At 38.3% G+C, this 22,064-nt stretch overlaps 1 protein-coding gene across 4 annotated transcripts in view; it reads right to left on the bottom strand.

The window, feature by feature from the left end:
* Nucleotides 1-22,064, bottom strand: part of mtor (mechanistic target of rapamycin kinase) — a 356,079-nt gene that overhangs the window by 165,683 nt on the left and 168,332 nt on the right. For 2 of the 4 annotated variants that reach the window (XM_072586719.1, XM_072586720.1), the window contains exon 29: nt 2,580-2,669. The exons of the other annotated variants lie outside the window; for them this stretch is intronic. In XM_072586719.1, coding sequence (XP_072442820.1) covers nt 2,580-2,669 — 90 coding nt within the window. The remainder of the gene's footprint in view (nt 1-2,579; nt 2,670-22,064) is intronic. 4 annotated transcript variants of the gene reach the window in all.

The following is a 22,064-nucleotide window of genomic DNA, read 5'->3' as shown; positions in this document are numbered from 1 at the left end:
TATCAACTATCTAGGAACATACACACTGACATTTCCCCATGGCTATCTTGAATTCTTTGTTGCATCACCTATTGGATGGATGGTAGAGCTATCAGAAAATTCACTGTAGAATGGATCTCAAATCATCGTGATCCTAAACCCCAATGATCTGGGAGTTCTGGCACTGTTGACTAAAGTCAATGTCAATACAGGATGTCTAATGAGTTGAAACAAGAAGTGTAATATAATTCTTCTTTTCAAATATACAATGAAGGAGACATTACTGTAGTGTGAATGGTCTAGTGAAATCCAGAAGCCTAAGCTAGTGCTCTAAACACATGAGTTCAAATCACACCATGGCAGATAATGGAATTTAAATTCAATTCAATGAATAATATCTGGAATTTAAAGCTAGCCTTAGTAATGATGAGTATAAAACTGTCACTGATTGCCATAAAATCTGTTCAATATATTAACGTTCTTTTGGGAAGGAAATCAGCCACCTTTAACAGGTCTTGCTTCTACATGACTCCATACCACAGCCATGTTGACTGCTCTTTCACAAAATGAAGTGGTACAGTAGGTCACTGTTCAAAGCAACTAGGAATCAGCTTGTTGCTGGCCTTGTCAATCCCATGAAAGAAGAAGAATGAAGTCCCAGTATGATAATTTAGGAGTCACATAAAATATCACAAATAAATAGGTTCATGTAATTTATCTTCACTCCAAGTTGATTTATAAACTGAATTTCTCAAAAATTCTCTCCACTAACCATACAAGCTCTCAAACCATACAAGCTGTAAGTCATTTAAAATTCTACATCCTATTCCAAGTGTTAACTGCAGACATTCCCATTTCTAATCAGTGAATACCAATTCAAATCACCCAAATTCCTCTCATAATTACACTCAATCCCACATCATTTCATTCCTAAATCCTAGCAGATACATCTTCTCTTGTGACTTGTCTGCCCTTCCTCACTTCCAATATGATCAGCCAGGAATTATACTCCTGCATTCTTCTATCCGCTCTAAAATCCTTACTTAAAGAAAACCCTTAAGATGGACTTTTCTCTGAATATGCCTGTCATTTTTCCGAGCTGTCCAGAAATTTCCTTAGGCAAAATCTTGTGATGTTTTAATTTGGTCAAAGAGGCAAATAAATCCAAGTGTTTATTTTTGGCATAGAAATGTTATTTAAACGAGATAATAAATTATTTTACAAATACTGGTTTTATGACTCCTTGCAGCCAATTCTTCAATTTCTCCAATACCCATGCTTCTAGCAATGTGACTAAAGGTTCTCACTTATTATCTTTGTAAACATGCAAGTATTGCCTTGGGAACTTCTATTCAACAGAGCTTTGCACAGAGTGAATGGGCTGCTCTGTGAGCCAACATCGTCAATACAGACTCTCTTCATTTTTTAAACCTCTGCGTACACTGGAGAAAAGCAAGCTCAAGACCAATCCTTAAAAATAACATACGGTTGACACAGTCCATTTCTGTCATGCTAGTAACTTGTAGCTTTTCTTCCCCCTTCAGATCTAGCAATAAACAGTGAGAATTTATAGCCAGTCATACTTAAACAGTAAGTTATAACTAGTCCTTGAGTGAAGAATTGAGAGGTAGTTTCAAAAATTATATGTAGCAAAAAAAAAATTCCTTGACAGTCTTTAGTAAATTAGATGTGTCTTTGGAAAATATTAAGCTTTTTTTAATTTAGAAACTTTCAGTTAGTAGGCTTTCATTCACTTAATTATACAGGGATCAGAATATATAATTTCTGTGAGGTGATGCTTTCTTTTCTGTTTACCCACATCTTAATGCATCATGTGAAATCAGATAAGCAGATACTCATCTAAATGCCCACAAGTGCTATGCTGGTACATTTAAAATATACTTTTCTGTCTACTCCTTCTTACATATTGTATAGTCCATATCTAAAAAACAGCAAAACTAAGAGGAACATTTGAAAGAAATGCAAATGTCTTTGCCCACACAATAAAATACCATCAAATATTCTACTATTACTGATTTTGCTTGAAATCAATTGTGAATTATGGTTACTACAGTTAAGCTTTTAAAGCATAGGGTACACTTTTCACAAGCCATTACGAATGTGCAGAAAATCTGTAAATTTTAAGCATAAGAAACTATCATTTTATTAAAAACTTCCATGACAACTGCTGCCTGTCAACTCCCTGCAAATTTTCAATGTAAATTTACTTTCCAAAATCACAGTACATGTTAGAAAAACAGATAAATGTTTATTTAAATCTCATCTAAGAATTCTCTGTCCGACACTGTCGTAGGAGCATCAGTAGAACTGCGACAGTTTAAAGGGAAGGTCTGGCACCACCTTCTTAGGAAGCCAGGAATGGGCAATTGCAATCTTGTCATCATTGCCCATAACCAGAAAAGAAATAGAAGGAAAGATGCTTGGGTTTCAAACACCAGATTACAAGCTGCTTGAAATTTGTTCCAGCACAGAGAAGAATACAGGAATTGCTCGAGGAAATTACTATCTTATTCTTCATCATCTAGTGCCCTTGATTTAATTCAGTGTACAGTTGAAACAAAAATTGAGGCTTCACCTACAGTTTTGCTGATGGGCACGTCTGGATTCCACCTGACCACTGTTGTCGTCTCCAAGTCCCTCCAGATGGAAAAAGATATGAAAATGTGTCACTAAAAAACCACAACAAAATATTTGCTTGTCAACTTCTTTCAATGTTCCGGTCAACCACATTTCTTACTTAAAACAAGATCAGTGAACCAGCATATCAAATGAATAGGTATTTTGTCAAGATATCCTTCAAGCATGTCCAGGAGGAGATATAATGACTTCAACTGAAATATATTATAAATGATGTCAACTTGTAAGAATTCACACTCGGCTCCCAAAGTTGAATTGCCCAAATGGGATATTTTGTTGCCTTTGCAGGATCTTCTTTAAGAATATGCCTCAATTAATTCAAGGCAAATCAATATGCTGATACTAAAATCTAATTTTACATCCTTTTAAATGAGAAAAACAAACAAATCCAGTGTTGATAAATATTCAAACAAAACATCAATAACAAGCACAAGAATAACCAGTAAGATATTTTCTGATGCATCATTTTTCAGTTTCAATTTCTGAGAGAAAATTTAATGATGAAATTGCTAAAGCAAGTGAAGTTTCAAATTTTAGCCTGTTGAACAACACTCCAAGTTACATATTTACAAAAATGCTAGTGACATGAAAGCTTAACCGCTTACTCTTTCTACCTGTCAACATGCATCACAAAAGACCTACAAGATTTCCAAACTCTTCTGTGTAAGCATCCACATCACCATGAATCAGAAAATTAAATATTCCAGGAATTCCACTCTGCCCCTGAAGTAGCATAATTTATAAAAGTTGATTAGCTAAATGGCTTCACTGGTGTACAGGCTTTCCTGTGATGGGCATAAAACCTTAAATCTCTACATTCAGAAACAGCTTTGCTCATGGTGCAGCCTTGACAGGTTAAATGACCTACTTTAGTACCTATTGTAATGGACCAAACCAAGCCTTCTTCAAATATGTAAAGGAGATAGCCTAGACCCTAATTTTTATTTAATTTAAAAGCCAAGTGTAAGGTGCTGTGTTCCAGACGTAATTCAATTGGTAACACTACTAGGCTTTAAGCAAAACACACTTTGTACTTTAACTATAGTGTAAGAATAAACAAAATACAGAGGAATTGGTATAACTCTAACTTTGTTGGAAAACTAAACAGAATAATAGATTATTTAACTATTAAATCGTAACTGCTCCAATATAGTAACAGCCCATTAACACACCCCTGGCAAAGACAAATTCAGTAAAATCGATTGTCTCACATGCGATGTTTCTCCAGTCCAGGAGAAAACAACACAAAGAGAAAATTCTGGATGAGAGAAATGTATGGCAGCTTCCACAACCAACTTCAAAACTCCCAAAAACTGAAAAACTAAATTAAAAGCCTGGTTCGTGGGAGCCTGACTCCACCTATTCATGCTGTTCTATTGCAAAGAGTAATACAACTTAACAGTTCAGATGATTATAACAAACCAAATGAGTTGTGATCCATTGGCTCCAAATTAATGAATCCAGAGATTGGAGGTATAGTTAAATAAATTATCTGATTTTCCATACATAATACTGACAACACTTTTAAGGTAAAAAGGTTGCATTGCAAATTAATACTTCTCTCATGAAGAAGAACAAAATCATAAAATAGTCTTCACCCTGTTTTGTACAATTATTTCAATACCATGAGAAAATTTTCATTGATATTTGTTCCAAGGTTTAAATAATTCACCAAAGTGACTCTGGACATCATTGTAACCGCAATCAAGTCACTCATTTTCCACAACAAAGTCCAAAGCAGACTAAGCATCTATAGGTAACAAACTAAACATCTCTGTCTTGCACATGATGGTAAAAAAATAAATTCATTAACAGTGAATGGAAAATTCAATGTCACGTAAATCTCTTCTGGGAAAAAAAAATCAGCACAGTCCTGATGAAGAGGTAACGATATTTCATATTTATCCATCCATACATGTACAGGTAACAAGGTTGTCAACTCTCCTCAGACATCTGGAGAAAGTGAGGACTGCAGATGCTGGAGATCAGAGTTGAGAGCGTGATGCTGGAAAACCTCAGCCAGTCAGGCAACATCCAAAGGAGAATAAACATTTCAAGCATAAGCCCTTCATCAGGAATGACGAAGGCCTTATGCTCGAAATGTCTATTCGCCTGCTCTCTGGATGCTGTCTGACAGGCTCTCCTAAGATACCCTCTACATTTAACATTCAATGATAGAATATGGATAATTATGCAACTCATACATCCAACTCGTTGTGTCAAAACCACAAGCCAGTATACTGATGAAATACTGCATTTCCTACAAAGCCTTTATGCAGCAAAGAATTTGGGCATAAACTCTAATCCACAGCTGAAAAATTTAAAAACAACATTTGAGTAAGTTATTCAGAGAGTATTATGGGCTGCCGTTGCCTGTATACCTTTTAATTTTTGGAAAATCTGATGAACTATTTATATGAGGATCACTTGCTCCTTTCTTTTCACATTAATATCATGTAAATTTTCTGCATTTGCATGAAATGGTCTTAACTAGTTAAGAAGGGTAGCCCAGCGTACATGATATCAGTTAATAAAAGCATGCATCGTTGGGTCAGAAGGCTAAGAGATCAAACTCTATATTTGCCTTGAGCTCATAACGTATGCTAACATTTCAGGAAAGAATTGTCAGAGGTAGAATTCTTTGATTCAATTCTTAAGCTAAGGTTCTTTTTGTCAGCTTCAGTGCTTCTGATGGATTTTAAGATCATCAAGTGTTCACTCAAGAAGAGCAGGTCCTTCTCCTGGTATCATTACCAACATTGCTCTCTCAATTAACAGCATAAAAACAAAACTAGTATAAATATGCAAATTAAATTGAAAAGGAATTAACTGTATGACATATAGACAAATGTGGCTGACACAACATTCTACAAATGCTGAACTTGCTTTGCAACAAAACACAGGAGTCGAGGGAAGTTTCTGTTGAGAAAAGAGCCAGTCTTTGGCTCAGGAGTCTTCAACAAAGAAGTTGAGAGAAGTGATTACACCACAGTTGAAGACATGACTGCCAAGCTGATTGTGTACTGCGTGCATGATGTGGGAGGTCAAGGACTCTGATGTAGCTGGCTCGTATAACTGTGGAAAGTGTGTACACGTTCAGCTTCTGACAGAGCATATAGCAGCACTGAAGAAAGAACTAGATGATCTCAGGCTCATCTAGGAGAACAAGATCTTCCTGGACAGGACCTTCAGCGAGGTTATTACACTGAGCATACCAGAAGAGAGTAGCAGGGAGAAGATAATGAGGAAGGCAGAGATGAGACAAGTGCAAGAGACCCCAGGGAAAGTACCTGGGTGTCAGGAACAGGTTGAATCTCTGGGAAACCGTAGAGACAGACATCACTGCCAGTCCGAGAGGCGGTCAGGTCTGTCAATCAGAAATTGGCGTGGAGGCAGAGCCGAGGAGTCAGACATCACACAGAGCCGTGGTAATAAGGGACTCCATAGTGAAAGGGATTGAAAGGGGTTTCTGCGGCAACAGGCGGGATTTGAGGATGGTGTGTTGCCTTCCTGGTGCCAGGATTAAGGACATCCCAGACAGAATGCAGGAAATCCTCAAGGGCGAAGGTGAAGAGCCAGACATGGTGGTGCATGTCGGCACAAATGACGTTGGGAAGAAGAGGAGGGACATTCTACAGCAGGACTTCCAACAACTCAGAAGAAGGCTGAAAAGCAGGACATCAGGGTGGTTATCTCTGGTTTGCTTCCAGTTCCTTGGGCTGGAGAGGACAGAAACAGGGAGATAATGGACTTGAATGTGTGGCTGGGGAACTGGTGCAGGAAGCAAGGATTTAAATTCTTGGATCTCTGAGGTATGGTTAGTGGTAAGGATAAATTATACAAGAGGGACGGGTTGCACCTTAATAGGTGGGGGACCAGCATTCTGGCAGATAGGTTTGCCACTACAACACAGCTACGTTTAAACTAAATAGCGGGGGGGAGGGGACAAACTGGAAGTTTAAGAAGGAAGTTAAAGGGAAATTTAGAACAAGAGAAGTCAAGAAAGACAACAGAATCAATGGAGCAGAAAACTCAAAAAAGGATCATGCCGTAAGGTCAAGTGAAATAGGGATCGATAGGGAAGGGTGAGGGGAGTTACAAATTAAAAATATTATATATGAATGCACGAAGCATTCGAAATAAGGTGGATGAGCTTGAGGCTCATTTTGAAATTGGCAGTTACGACGTTGTGGGCATAACTGAGATGTGGCTTCAAGTGGACAGGGCCTGGGAAATGAATATTCAATGCTATACGTGCTATCATAAGGACAGACTGACTGGCAGAGGGGGTGGGGTAGCCCTGTTAGTAAGGAATGATATTCAGTCCCTTGCACGGGGGGACCTAGAATCTGGGGATGTAGAGTCAGTATGGAGAGAGCTGAGAAATTCTAAGGGTAGAAAGACCCTAATGGGAGTTATCTACAGGCCTCCAAACAGTAGCCTGGACGTAGTGTGTAAGTTGAATAAGGAGCTGAAATTGGCCTGTTGCAAAGATATTCCTACAGTTGTTATGGGGAATTTCAACATGCAGGTAGACTGGGAGAATCAGAATGGTATTGGACCCCAAGAAAGGGAGTTTGTGGAGTGCCTCTGAGATGGATTCTTAGAATACCTTATGCTGGAGCCTACCATGGAGAAAGCAATTCTGAATCTGGTGTTGTGCAACGAACCAGATTTGATCAGGGACCTTGAAGTAAAGGAGCCATTAGGAGCTAGTGACCACAATATAATAAGCTTTAATCTGCAGTTTGAAAGGGAGAGGGTAGAATGGAAGTGACAATATTTCAGTTGAATAAGGGGAACTATGGAGCTATGAGGGAGGAGCTGGCCAAAGTTCAATGGTGCAATACCCTAGCAGGGATGGTAGTGGAACAACAATGGCAGGTACTTCTGTATATAATGCAGAAGATGCAGGATCAGTTCATTCCAAAAACGAAGAAAGATCCTAAGGGGAGGCAGGGGTGGATGTGGCTGATGAGGGAAGTTAAGGACCATATAAAGACAAAAGGGAAAAAGTATAACATAGCAAAGATGAGTGGGAAATTGGAGGACTGGGAAGCTTTTAAAGAACAACAGAGGATAACTAAAATGGTAATATGCAAAGAAAAAATAAGGTACAAAGATAAACTGGCCAAAAATATAAAGGAGGATAGTAAAGTTTGTGAGAAGATTTGTAGCTCGGGTGCTCGTTGTTGTGGTTCTATTCGCCGAGCTGGGAATTTGTATTGCAGACGTTTCGTCCCCTGTCTAGGTGACATCCTCAGTGCTTGGGAGCCTCCTGTGAAGCGCTTCTGTGATGTTTCCTCCGGCATTTATAGTGATTCATATCTGCCACTTCCGGTTATCAGTTCTAGCTGTCCGTTGCAGTGGCCGGTATATTGGGTCCAGGTCGATGTGCTTATTGATTGAATCTATGGGTGAGTGCCATGTCTCTAGGAATTCCCTGGCTGTTGTCTGTACACCAGAACTGCAAAAAGAAAAAAAAAAGAGGAAGAAGAACACATATACAACGTATTTGCCAAAAACGGATACCCCTGCAATTTCATCAACAGATGCCTAAGGGAAAGACAATGGAACGAGGACATGCCGCAACCCAAAGGACTAGCTACACTACCATACAGCAAGAGCATTTCCGAACTGACAGCCAGACTACTGCGACCACTAAGACCCATAACAGCACACAAACCAACAGCCACTCTCAGACAACAACTCACCAGAACGAAGGACCCGATACCCAGCATGAGCAAAACCAATGTAGTGTACAAAATCCCATGCAAGGACTGCACAAAACACTACATAGGACAAACAGGAAGACAGCTAACGATCCGCATCCATGAACACCAACTAGCCACAAAATGACACGACCAGCTATCCTTAGAAGCCACACACGCAGATGACAAGCAACATGAGTTCAACTGGGACAACACTACTATTATAGGACAAGCCAAACAGAGAACAACCAGGGAATTCATAGAGGCATAGCACTCACCCATAGATTCAATCAATAAGCATATCGACCTGGACCCAATATACCGGCCACTGCAGTGGACAGCTGGAACTGACAACTGGAAGCGGCAGAGACAAGCCACTATAAATGCCGGAGGAAACATCACAGAAGCGCTTCACAGGAGGTTCCCTAGCAGTGAGGATGTCACCTAGACAGGGGACGAAACGTCTGCAACACAAATTCCCAGCTCGGCCAACAGAACCACAACAAGGATAGTAAAGGCTTTTTTAGGTATGTGAAAAAAAAATGGTTAAGACTAAAATTGGGCCCTAGAAGGCAGAACTGGGCGAAGTTACTACAGGGAATAAAGAAATGGCAGAAGAGTTGAATTGGTACTTTAGAGCAATCTCCCAGATGTAATAGTGGCTGAAGGACCTGAACTGAAGGGAATTTATATTCGGCAGGAAATGGTGTTGGAGAGACGGTTAGGTCTGAAGGTTGATAAGTCCCCGGGACCTGATGGTCTGCATCCCAGGGTACTGAAGGAAGTGGCTCTAGAAATCGTGGATGCATTGGTGATCATTTCCCAATGTTCTATAGATTCAAGATCAGTTCCTGCGGATTGGAGGGTGGCTAATGATGTCCCACCTTTTAAGAAAGGAGGGAGAAAGAAAATAGAGAATTATAGACCAGTTAGTCTGACTTCAGTGGTGGTAAAATTGCTGGAGTCAATTATAAAGGACGAAATTACGACTCATCTGGATAGCAGTAACAGGATAGGTCAGAGTCAGCATGGATTTATGAAGAGGAAATCATGCTTGACTAATCTTCTGGAATTTTTTGAGGATATAACTCTGAAGATGGACAAGGGAGATCCAGTGGATGTAGTATACCTGGACGTTCAGAAAGCCTTTGATAAAGTCCCACATAGGAGGTTAGTGAGCAAAATTAAGGCACATGGTATTAGGGGCAAAATACTGACATGGATTGAAAATTGGTTAGCTGACAGGAAACAAAGAGTAGTGATAAATGGCCTCCTTTTGGAATGGCAGTCAGTGACCAGTGGTGTGCCGCAGGGATCAGTGCTGGGACCGCAGCTTTTTACAATGTACATTAATGATATAGATGAAGGTATTAAAAGTAACATTAGCAAATTTGCTGATGACACAAAGCTGGGTGGCAGGGTGAAATGTGAGGAGGATGTTAGGAGAATACAGGGTGACCTGGACAGGCTAGGTGAGTGGACAGATACATGGCAGATGCAGTTTAATATGGATAAATGTATGGTTATCCACTTTGGTGGCAAGAACAGAAAGGCAGATTACTACCTAAATGGAGTCAAGTTAGGTAAAGGGGCAGTACAAAGAGATCCGAGTGTTCTTGTACATCAGTCAATGAAGGCAAGCATGCAGGTACAGCAGGTAGTGAAGAAAGCTAATAGCATGCTGGCCTTCATAACAAGAGGAATTGAGTATAGAAGCAAAGAGGTCCTTCTGCAGCTGTACAAGGCCCTGGTGAGACCGCATCTGGAATACTGTGTGCGGTTTTGGTCTCCAAATTTGAGGAAAGACATTCTGGCCATTGAGGGAGTGCAGTGTAGGTTCACGAGGCCAATTCCCGGAATGGCGGGACAATCTTACGCTGAAAGATTGGAGCGACTGGGCTTGTATACGCTTGAGTTTAGAAGGCTGAGAGGGGATCTGATTGAGATGTATAAGATTATTAAAGGATTGGACACTCTGGAGGCAGGAAGCATGTTTCCACTGATGGGTGAGTCCCGAACCAGAGGACACAGTTTAAAAATAAGGGGTAGGCCATTTAGAACAGAGTTGAGGAGAAACTTCTTCACTCACAGAGTGGTGGGTGTATGGAATGCTCTGCCCCAGAAGGCTGTGGAGGCCAAGTCTCTGGATACTTTCAAGAAAGAGTTGGATAGAGCTCTTAAGGATAGTGGAATCAAGGGTTATGGGGATAAGGCAGGAACAGGATACTGATTGAGGATGATCAGCCATGATCATAATGAATGGTGGTGCTGGCTCGAAGGGCAGAATGGCCTACTCCTGCACCTATTGTCTATTGTTTTATTTTTATGCTGAGAATGTTGAGAAATGGCAAGTAACATTTGTGCTGCACAAGTCCCAATCATTGACCTTCTTCAATAAAAAGACAGTCTAACAATCAACCCTTTACATTCAATGGCATTATCATTATTGAATCTCTCATTGTCAACATTCTGGGATTTACTATTGACCAAAAACTGATCTGGACGAGCCAAATAAACACAGTGGCTACAACAGCAGGTCAAAGGCTAGAAGTACTGCAATGAGCAACTCACCTCCTGACTCCCCAAGGCCAGTCTATCATTTACAAAGGCACAAGTCAGGACCATGACGGAATATTTCACACTTGCCTGGATGAATGCCTCTCCAAAACTCAAAAAGCTTGACAACAGTCATGACAAAGCAGCCCAAGTGACCGGCACTATATCCACAAGCATCCACTCTCTTGAGCATCTATATTCAGTAGCAGCAGTGTGTATGATCTACACGGTGCACTGCAGAAATTCACTAAAGATCCTCAGACAACCTGCTGAGCCCATGATCACTAACATTTAGAAACACGACTAACAGACACAGAGGTATACTACCACCTGCAAGTTCCATTTTGAGTCACTCACCATCCTGATTGGGAAGCTATGGTCATTCCTTCACAGTCATTAGATCAAGATCCTGGAATTCCTTCTCTAAAAGCATTTTGGGTTTACTTACAGCAAAAGATTTGCAATGATTCAAGAAGACAGCTCACCACCGCCTTCTCGAGGAAGTCTAGGGATAAGCCAGTGATATCCAGGTCCTGTGAATATTTTTTTAAAAATTATGAATTCTAATTTTCTTTTTATTGGCAGTTATGTTTGCTTAATTTCGATAATTGGATGGTTGAAACTTGCTTGTATAAGAGGAGGATTATCAGCAGTGAACCATATAACATTCATTGTGCCCCAATGAATTGCCCAATGACATATTCTACAGTATGCTGAAAAGGGAGATAGCCTAAAAGCATTTTTTTCCCCTCAAGGGTGGCGCACCTTTGAGTATAGTCATAAGAATTTCTCAAAACACCTCAACTGTTCTTAAAAACCAAAAGCAAACATTACAGACCAATAACTTACATTGAACATAAGATCTCGCAAGATGTAATTCAATTATTCCTCCAGCATAGGAAATGGAAATGAATACATATTCTAGTTTTCTCCTCATTACATTAAGAGTCAGCACTTTTGCCTTAACAAATTCATAAACATATTTGTATAATATAGTGAAATTTAAGCATGGTGTAAATATTGGAAATATTATCTTAGGCTGTGAATTTTCAAGGGAATGTTATAACTAAAGAGTTCACAAGACAGGGCAATTCGATAGTACAAGTTGGTCTGCTGGCCCCCCACCATAAACAGCACAGATTGAAATCTACAATTTACTGCACAAGAGGTTCCCAACCCTGACTGAACAAACAGGACAAGGAACAGATGTGACACTTTCACAAACCTGGTCAGTTAATTCCAGACCAGGAAATGTTAGGGGGTGGGTGAACACATGGGAGTGGAAGAAGATAGAGAAGCCTGGGAGATCACATATCTTTCATTCACAGAGTGAACACGGGTAACCAAAAAAGCGAGAATAAATACCTTATAAATAAAAGCTGCAAACAATAAAATGCACTCAAGTTTATCAGCAAGAGCTATTTTACTGTTCTGTCATAATTCCATGACCAAGGTGGTGCAGGGTCAAATCAAAAACCATGAAGCATGGGTTTGGACTGTGTACAAATACCCCCATACCCCCAACTCTAAAGAATGCAAGAGCATTTGAATTTTCAGTCAGCAAGAACACCAACCACTACACTGCATGATATTTCTAACTGTGCTGATTGACTTGTACAGTTAATATGTAGTTACCATGGTTCTTGCTGAAACAACTACTGAAATATTCAAGGAAGTAAACTGTTCAAAGATTGCATTTTAGTTCAATGGCAGCATCATTAACAGTGAAACAAATTAATATAGCAAAATACAGTTTCTTTACATAAAGTTGTGCTTGTTTTCATATTTGATAAAGAATTTTGTGTTACAAGAACATTAATACAAGCTACTCGGTTAAATCACAGTCAAGGGACTAGCTTTAAAAACTGTCAATTTAATCAGAGCAGGCTCTTGATTTGACTCTCATTGGTAAAAGAACAATTTTACCCACGTTTCAAAGAGGAAACCAGATGTCTGTGTTGTGCCTCTGGATTATCAGCAATAGCGGTCTGGAATTACAGCACGAAACGCTACAACAAAGCTCCATACACTAATTCACAGCGTGCTCATAACTTACCACATTCTTCACATTGGTTCCAATTATGTTGCAATTGAATCTTTTCTATTTGAAGAAAAATGAATTCACCCTTTGTAATATGGCATATTTCCACTTCCCTCAGTAGAAGAATTTAGATGTTTCATGAAGCAGCATTTGAAAAAGACCACACATGTGGAAAAAAATAAAATTGTATATTTCAGCAATGCAAAGTTCATTGATTACTTTTAGTTTGGGAGTTGGACTCTAAGCTTATATTGCAAATATTACAAGAAACTAAAACACGCAGTGTTGAACACCATAGGAATTATCTGTGCTGTCGCGTGTATAAAGTTAAAAAAAATTATATAGTATGCACAGTTATTAGAAATGATGCAAATCATTTCATATATACTAAATTACAGAGGTCCAAGTCACTTTTGACAAACAAATATCATGGTTGCTTGACCTGACTTCCATGCTTGCCTACATTACAATTGTGAAAGTCCTTTTGTGAAATATCTGTGGACATGAACAATGCAAAATAAATCAAAACTTTTTGTTTACTTGCACTGAGTTGCTAATTTTAAAAAAATGAATACAAGTTTAAGATTATGAGCAAATATCCGATAAATCTGCTGGTCTCTTTTTAATTTGCCTCTTCAGAATTCTGACAGGAGAAGCACTTTCTAAATGGAAATTAATTTTGGAAGTAAAATATTTTTTCTGGCATAAAAAGCATCAACCGGGAATCAGTAACTAAAAAATAGAATTTGAATCACTACTATTCTGTCCCTTAGTCAAATTTATGTGCCACATTCTATTGACTAAAATCACCTAATTTGCATCTATTTCACATAATCTTACTTAACTAAGGAGGAAACAACTGCCTGTCTGAGTCTGACGTCCAGACTGTTCAGTCACAAGGGCGGTAAATGAAAGCCTTGTCTAAATGACGAACATATTTTAAGAGTAAAATCAAAGCCACATTTTCTTCTAAGATTATAAACATAGCCAAAAATTTATTTCAAATGACAACTTAATTTGCAGATAAAAAGCAAACGCTGAAAACTGAATTTCCACTAAATACCTTGCAATGATTTCAAACTATATAACTACTGAAACAATGCCTGTTCAAAGTCCTTTCTTAGGATCTAATAAACCATAAAATTCTAATGCTAAATAGCACAGAGTGCATTCTGAATGAGACATAAAGCACAACTTAAAATTTATGTTCATATTTATTATATATAATTTTTATTGTAAAATTCAAACCCTAATTCTTTTCACTACAATGTAGAAATATGTAATCCATTTTGCATACTGAGAAATAAAGGATTTGCACCTTGCAGGAAAGATAAGAATCAAATTTATTTTTCAATTATTTTAAGAAGTTAGTTTACTTAAATTTAGCTGTCTCACATCCTTTCCTTTATTGCTAGATTCATCAACAGCAAGGAAATTTTAGTGAAACAGAACTGTATTCCTACTGATCATAAAGCATTAGCGCTGTTATATTCACATTGTTGTAAAGTGGAGATAATAGCAGGTCCCATCTGACACCTGAGTGTATTAAACCAAGGCAGTCAAAATATCTCCAGGAGTTGGGAGTTCACATTCATTGCACCGCAAATCTGCTTGCTAGCACAACAATGTTTGAAAGTTTGGGTGTACACTGCACCTCATGATAATGTCCAAAATTTTAAACTGCAATGTTTCTGAAATTCCTAGAAAGCAGTCAGACATTCTTACTGCTGCAAAGTTAAATATTATCTGCTATGAATGCTCAGATGTCCAAATCCATTCTCACTGCATCTGGGTGTTAATTTGCCTGCAATTATTCAAAATGATAAACAGTCTGTCATCTTCACCATTGAAAACAGGTGTCAGTAGATAACTTGCAGTATAACTGCAGCTTAACAGCAATGCAGATTCCATTTGAACTACAAAACTATTTTAAAAGAGTTGTGACATTAATATGCCATATTTTAAACAAAATTAAGTGCCTACTGGTGCAATTGAGTAACAGGTAGCCAAAATTCAACAGCTCAATTGAGATGCAGCAGCAAGAGAGAAATCAGGGACATGGGTCACAGTAGAAATAGTCAATTTATAAATGCATCTTTTCCATATGTTAACTAAATTTAGGTTAAAAGTGCAAACACATACTGTAGATTTATTAATTGTAGGAAATGTTAAATAACTGGCTTTAGAAGACTTTCACATCTTCAACTACTGATAATTCTGCTCACATTCTAACAATGTTCTGTGAAGGTGTTTTATACAGACTGGAACTAAAAAAATACTGGGTTTAGCAGAATTAGGAAAACAATTATGAAAATTTACAACGTATCATTTACAGGCTAACCAGACTGTTCTTGTATTTGAGAATTTAATTTGATATTCAACATTTACACCTCACTTTACATCTTCCAAAATAATTTCTTGTTTAGATTAGATTAGATTAGATTACTTAGATTAGATTACTTACAGTGTGGAAACAGGCCCTTCGGCCCAACAAGTCCACACCGCCCCGCCGAAGCGTAACCCTACATCTACATCTACATTTACCCCTTACCTAACACTACGGGCAATTTAGCATGGCCAATTCACCTGTCCTGCACATCTTTCAAGTTTCTTTCAAGTCTACTTTGCAAACAATTTGAATCCCATAGATTCTTCTAGCAATGGTTTCTACAAGCCCTCCCACCATTGATTATTTCTAGAAACCAACAGCTGAGTGTGAAAAAAATTGCCGTTATCTTGGGTATTTGCATCCTGAGATAGGATAAATGCATAAATCTGATTAATCACATTAGCAAACTTAACAACCTTCTTTCAAGTTTAGAAGGAACAGGCAGGGGCTACAAACTGTCTGAGCACAAACAAATAGGGGTATAATTAATGCTAGGTGTGGAATGAGAAGGTCAGGCGTGAAGAACCTGCGTCTCTCAGTCCAGAGGTAGGGACACCACTACTGTGCTGCAAAAAGACCCTCTCCCAAGAAATTATGTTTCTCAACAGGAGTTCACATGTCTTGATTTCAATTTCGCAAACTGGCTTGAATCCTATTAAAACAGTGGTAGCAAGGGATGGAAACTGAAATTTCTTTCAGTGGAAAAATGGCAGTTGGAGATGAATGGCTGAAACCAAGTGAAAAGTATCAAGATATAATTTTCTCACGAATGGCTTGTGAAACTAAAACTTATGATCAATGGGAAAATGAAGTGGATGTGTAGAAATAGGTTACTTCTTTACTAAGAAAATTATGTACATGGCACTACCGCTTCCTACTAGAAGCAAAGTCACTAGGAAGCGATAATGCCATGTATATAACTTATGATTTTCTGGAATGGCAATAAATGTTGCCAGGCCAGCAATACCCTCATCCTGTGAATGAATTAAAGAAAACACACTTTTGAAACAGCTGTCTGAAGCTTTAGTAGCTTCCTGGTAAAACGGCTTTAATGACACAAAATAGGACAACATACAACAAAAAAATGAAGTATTCAAAGGCTGTCCAGACATGAGGCCTAAGCATCAATATGAAAGAAGGATCCTAACCAAAAGGAGCAATGATGAGATAACTTTTGGCAATTATGAGAATCAACTGGAATTAAAGAACTATAAGGCTTGTCCTTACCACTCTTCTTAAACAGTGGCACCATGTCTGCCAACCTCCAAGTCTTCCGGCACCTCATGTGTGACTACTAATAATACAAATATCTCAGCAAGAAAAGTGATTGCTGGGCCTCTTGCTGAGATATTTGTATCATCTGTAGTCACAGGTGAGGTGCCGGAAGACTGGAGGTCGGCAAATATGGCGCCACTGTTTAAGAAGGGTGATAAGGACAAGCCAGGGAACTATAGACCAGTGAGCCTGACCTCAGTGGTGGGCAAGTTGTTGGAGGGAATCGTGAGGGACAGGATGTACATGTATTTGGAAAGGCAAGGACTGATTAGGGATAGTCAACATGGCTTTGTGCGTGGAAAATCATGTCTCTCAAACTTGATTGAGTTTTTTGAAGAAGTAACAAAGAGGATTGATGAGGGCAGAGCAGTAGATTTGATCTATATGGACTGCAAAAAGGCGTTCGACAAGGTTCCCCATGGGAGACTGATTAGCAAGGTTAGATCTCATGGAATGCAGGGAGAACTGGCTCAAAAGGTAGAAAACAGAGGGTGGTGGTGGAGGGTTATTTTTCAGACTGGAGGCCTGTGACCAGTGGAGTGCCACAAGGATCGGTGCTGGGTCCTCTACTGTTTGTAATTTACATAAATGATTTGGATGCGAGCATAAGAGGTACAGTTAGTAAATTTGCAGATGACACCAAAATTGGAGGTGTAGTGGACAGCGAAGAGGGTTACCTCTGATTACAACAGGATCTGGACCAGATGGGTCAATGGGCTGACAAGTGACAGATGAAGTTTAATTCAGATAAGTGCAAGGTGCTGCATTTTGGGAAAGCAAACCTTAGCAGGACTTATACACCTAATGGTAAGGTCCTAGGGAGTGTTGCTGAACAGAGACCTTGGAGTGCATGTTCATAGCTCCTTGAAAGTAATGTCGCAGGTAGATAGGATAGTGAAGAGGGAGTTTCGTATGCTTTCCTTTATTGGTCAGAGTATTGAGCACAGGAGTTGGGAGGTCATGTTGCGGCTGCACAGGACTTTGGTTTGGCCACTGTTGGAATATTGCGTGCAATTCTGGTCTCCTTCCTATCGGAAAGATGTTGTGAAACTTGAAAGGTTTAGAAAAGATTTACAAGGATGTTGCCAGGATTGGAGGATCTGAGCTACAGGGAGACGCTGAACAGGCTAGGGCTGTTTTCCCTGGAGCGTCGGAACCTTATACAGGTTTACAAAATTATGAGGGGCATGGATAGGGTAAATAGGCAAAATCTTTTCCCTGGGGTCGGGGAGTCCAGAATCAGAGGACATAGGTTTAGGGTGAGAGGGGAAAGATATAAAAGAGACCTAAGGGTCAACGTATTCACAGAGTGTGCTATGGGTATGGAATGAGCAGCCAGAAGAAGTGGTTGAGACTGATACAATTACAACATTTAAAAGGCTTCTGGATGGGTATATGAATAGGAAGGATTTAGAGGGATGTGGACCAAATGCTGGGAAATGGAATTTGATTAGATTAGGATATCTGGATGGCATGGACAAGTTGAACTGAAGGTTCTGTTTCCGTGCTGTAAATCTCTATGACTCTATTAGGAATGCCTTAAGAATGAGAAATATGTATTTTAGATGCAGCTCAATGTCACTATACAATGAATTATGCTCAACGGAGAAAGATGACTTTTGAAATGATATACAACACAGAAAATTGAGAAGAGGATAATATGTAACAAGCAGAAAGGATTGTCTTGGTCACAAGAAGCTTCAACCCTTAAATGCATTTGATTTGTTGATGCAATGAATGTTGTTATGGTTGACAGTGGAGGCACATCCAGTTTGTAGAGTGGATTGGCTAAAATGTTATCTAGATTACTTACACATAAGGACCAGAGTGAAGCTAAGGGATTTGAGAGCTTTACTTGCTTCAAATTTGGGGATGACAACACATTGAAGTAAATTAAGAGAGAGTAGTAATTCCATATGAAATTGAAGGGGTAAGCTGTTTTCAGCAGCACAGATGTAATAACCAGTGAAACATCCGTACTTTTAAAGGCATCTATAAAAAATGGCTCAAGTGACACTGGATTTGGAGCAAAAGAAGACAAGTGGGTTTGGAAAGTCAATTGATCTGCAGTTTATACAACCTGGAAATTATTGTCTGCCCTTAACGAGATCCAACTTGTCTGATCAAAATATTAATTAAGTGTTAATAGCATTGGGCGATAAAAGCTTAAACAAAAAAAAATTCATTGTTTTAAAACTACATTTTCAATTTACCTACCCATCTTCTCAAATTTAAAATTCAACTAAAGAATGCAGGAGTAAGGGACAATGAGTATAGTAAACATACAGAAAAGATCAATTACAAATGTGAAAACAATTGAAGAACACCATCATGGTCAGAAGTGAGTCTCCCAGTAGCAAGAGACTTAAATGAAGGTGAAGCAATGGACCTAAAGATTTGGGATAAGGTAAGAAAAACATTTTATCTTGCACTTCATAAACTCCTAAATCCAGTTGCCGTGTGTACAACAACATGCATAATAATAAAAAAAAGACTGAAAACAAGATGATGGATTGAATTGGGGCCACCAGTTAAATTCCAAAGTGATAATGACTGAAAATTCCCAAACATGAATTTAAATATGTGTGTGAAAATATGAACATTATAGTAATAAATACAGAAAGTTTCTTTAGTAATAGAGTATGTGAAAGACATTAGGTAAGAATAGAGATGTTTCAAAAATCTTAGCAGATTAACTTGTGAATCAATATTGGCCCTCCTGTGGTTAGTCCATTTAGGGAATTCACTGCAATTGGGGGAGGGTTCCAGTCCAGATCAAACTGTTTTTGAAATAAATCCAAATATTCTTTCAGCAATGTCTAATCATATAATAAGGATAAGGCTTATTATCCCAAGAGGACAATTGCCAAAAATTGGACGCGAGAGGCACATGTCAAAAAGAGTTAGTGAATGGACGAGTACCACAACAGGTAGAGAGGGAAAACTACCAGGAAATAGGAGTATTGGTCAAACATGCAAGATGAGGGCAGGAAACCAAAGATTAGTAAAATGAGATGAAGATGTAGAAAGCCAGAAATTGCAGTATAAAGTTCTAAAAATGGGTCTGAAACTTAATATGGTGCTAGAAAAAGGTTCAAGGCTAGTAAAAAGAACGCTGAACATAGGAGGGGGAGATCTCACAGTAGTATTAGTCGTCCAGAACAATAAAAGTAGGGTTTATAGTTTGAAAAACAAAAGGACCATAGAATTGGCTAGGTATACCATGAGAAGTAGAAGTCCCTATGATTGAGAAGTTATAGTGGCTATTAACAAATTAAAGCTAAATTGATAAAAGATGCCAAGCAAGAATTGAAAATCTGGAAAGAACTTGTTGTGTACACCGAACTGCCTGATAGGATGCAGCAAGTACCATCCTACAGTCAGATATGAACAGAAAAAGTACCTCTTGACAGTACATACAAAGTTGAAGTCAGATGAATGGTTTGGGCTTTTGGAGAAAGACTTGGTAATCAAAAATTTACGTTTGATGCTCCTACAGCAGGAAGTGTACATTTGAAAATTTCCTTAGCTGCTTCAACAACAAATTTCTGGCAGTCTAAATCAATTGCTGAAAAAGTAGCAATTTTGCAATGGGAAACATAGAATTCAAGGGTGTGGAAGAAGGCCATTCAGCCCATCAAGTCTACACCAATCCTCCAAACAGCATTTCAAAGGGAATTTCTTTTGAAGCCACCTAAAGAACCTCATGATATGGGAGAGAAACTGTGGAAATTAAACAAGTATGTTTAAGGATTAATAAAGAGAATGTAGTACTTTTCAGCTAGGTCTGTCATGTTGAAAGTCCTATATATTCAATTAAAAAGAGACACAGCAAAATTTCATTGGTATCCCAAGGAAAAGCCAACAGGCATCTTTACAAAGCAGGTGGAGATATTGTCAGGGAACTTTGGCAGAATTGAAAAAATGCATGATCTATAAAATAAAAAAAGGCAAGACAGTGATAGTCAAGATTCAGAGTCCTCTAAATAAAAAGGATTATATATCAAAAGAAGCAAAAAAAAACAAACCAAGAGATCTTAGATAAGCAATCTTACTTATCAATATATTGTAAGTAAGATTACTTATCTAAGATCTCTTGGTTTGTTTGCATCCCAATAAATAGGTCCAGGCTCTCTCAGAAAAATGAGGCCGCACCCAAGGTTAAGAAAAAGACCAGTTATGAAATCTGACTAGTCATGTGAACTGGTTGCACACTCAAGTTAGGCCCAATGCCACTTATAACTTCTTGGAGTTTGAGCTTTAAGATTTAAAACATGTTGATTTAGAAGGCTAATAATTTCTTAAGGCAAGCATTTCTTTTTGTAAAGCATTCTGACGATTGGTGACATTTGAGGTCAAATAAACATCAAAGAAATTAAATCCAGAGAAACATGTACGCAGGTTTCCATGCATTAGGTCACCAATTGTCAGAATCCTTTACAAAATTAAACGCTTGCCCTAAGAAATCAAATAATTTCAGAGGGTTATTGTATTATAATGAAGTTATGGAATATTGCATTAAGATGATGGATTGCTTTGTACCCTACCTCCATGTGGAAAAATAATTTATTTGACAGCATGGGAAACATGGGATATGCTAATGGTGTGAATAATAATGTGAGAAAAGAAAAAAAAAATTAGCAGCTTTGGACAGACTATGAACATTTTGAATTTGAAGAAAAAAAGGAATACACTAAGACCTATGTTTAATGAAGAAAGTGGCTATTAGTTGTATGAATACATGAGCATCTGCAACATTGCATGGTCTGAGAGGAATAAGATTGAGTATGTCAAAAAAAAAACTCTCTCCACAAAAGATGTGTCTTGATTTGATCTTTCCAACGGTCTTGGACTCTTAACATATGACCTTAACATTTACAATAGCAACCAGACCCATTTCTGTAATTAAGTATATTGAAGGCTTATGGGAATGAAAACAATTACAATGACAAAGACCAATCTCCATAAGTGTACTGTGAAGTGAATCAGCTTTATTCGAATATAAAAAGTTCAACTACAGTTTCCAGCTGTCTAACTCACGTTTCAGTTAGTTTTCCTTCATGATAAGTTAGAGCATGTTCATTTTCTATCAACCCTTCAAAATGACACTGTTATAGTTGAAACTATAAATTTAACGGCAGAACAACTTATTTTTAAACAATAAAAGGTCCTGTCATTTCTTACGCACTGCAATGGAATCATTATGTAACATATTGCTGCTTGGCATTAATAAATGTACATCTACACGTTATCCTGCCCACTCCGTTCAAAACAACCTATGCAGCTGTTACAAAGATGCACAACAGCATTTCAAGAAACCCAGAAACAGGCTCATTTAAAGAGGAGCATCTTAGTATCCACAAAATGCTGCAAAATGAAATTACATAAATCACAGTTTAATTGAAAACTCCTTTTGATTTTGTTCTCTTATTTGTGATAATTTTCAATAATTTGT

Source organism: Chiloscyllium punctatum, chromosome 16 (assembly GCF_047496795.1).
Source record: "Chiloscyllium punctatum isolate Juve2018m chromosome 16, sChiPun1.3, whole genome shotgun sequence".
Classification (NCBI taxonomy): domain Eukaryota; kingdom Metazoa; phylum Chordata; class Chondrichthyes; order Orectolobiformes; family Hemiscylliidae; genus Chiloscyllium; species Chiloscyllium punctatum.
Note: the sequence above shows the minus strand (reverse complement) of the source record. Positions and strands in the feature narration are given on the sequence as shown.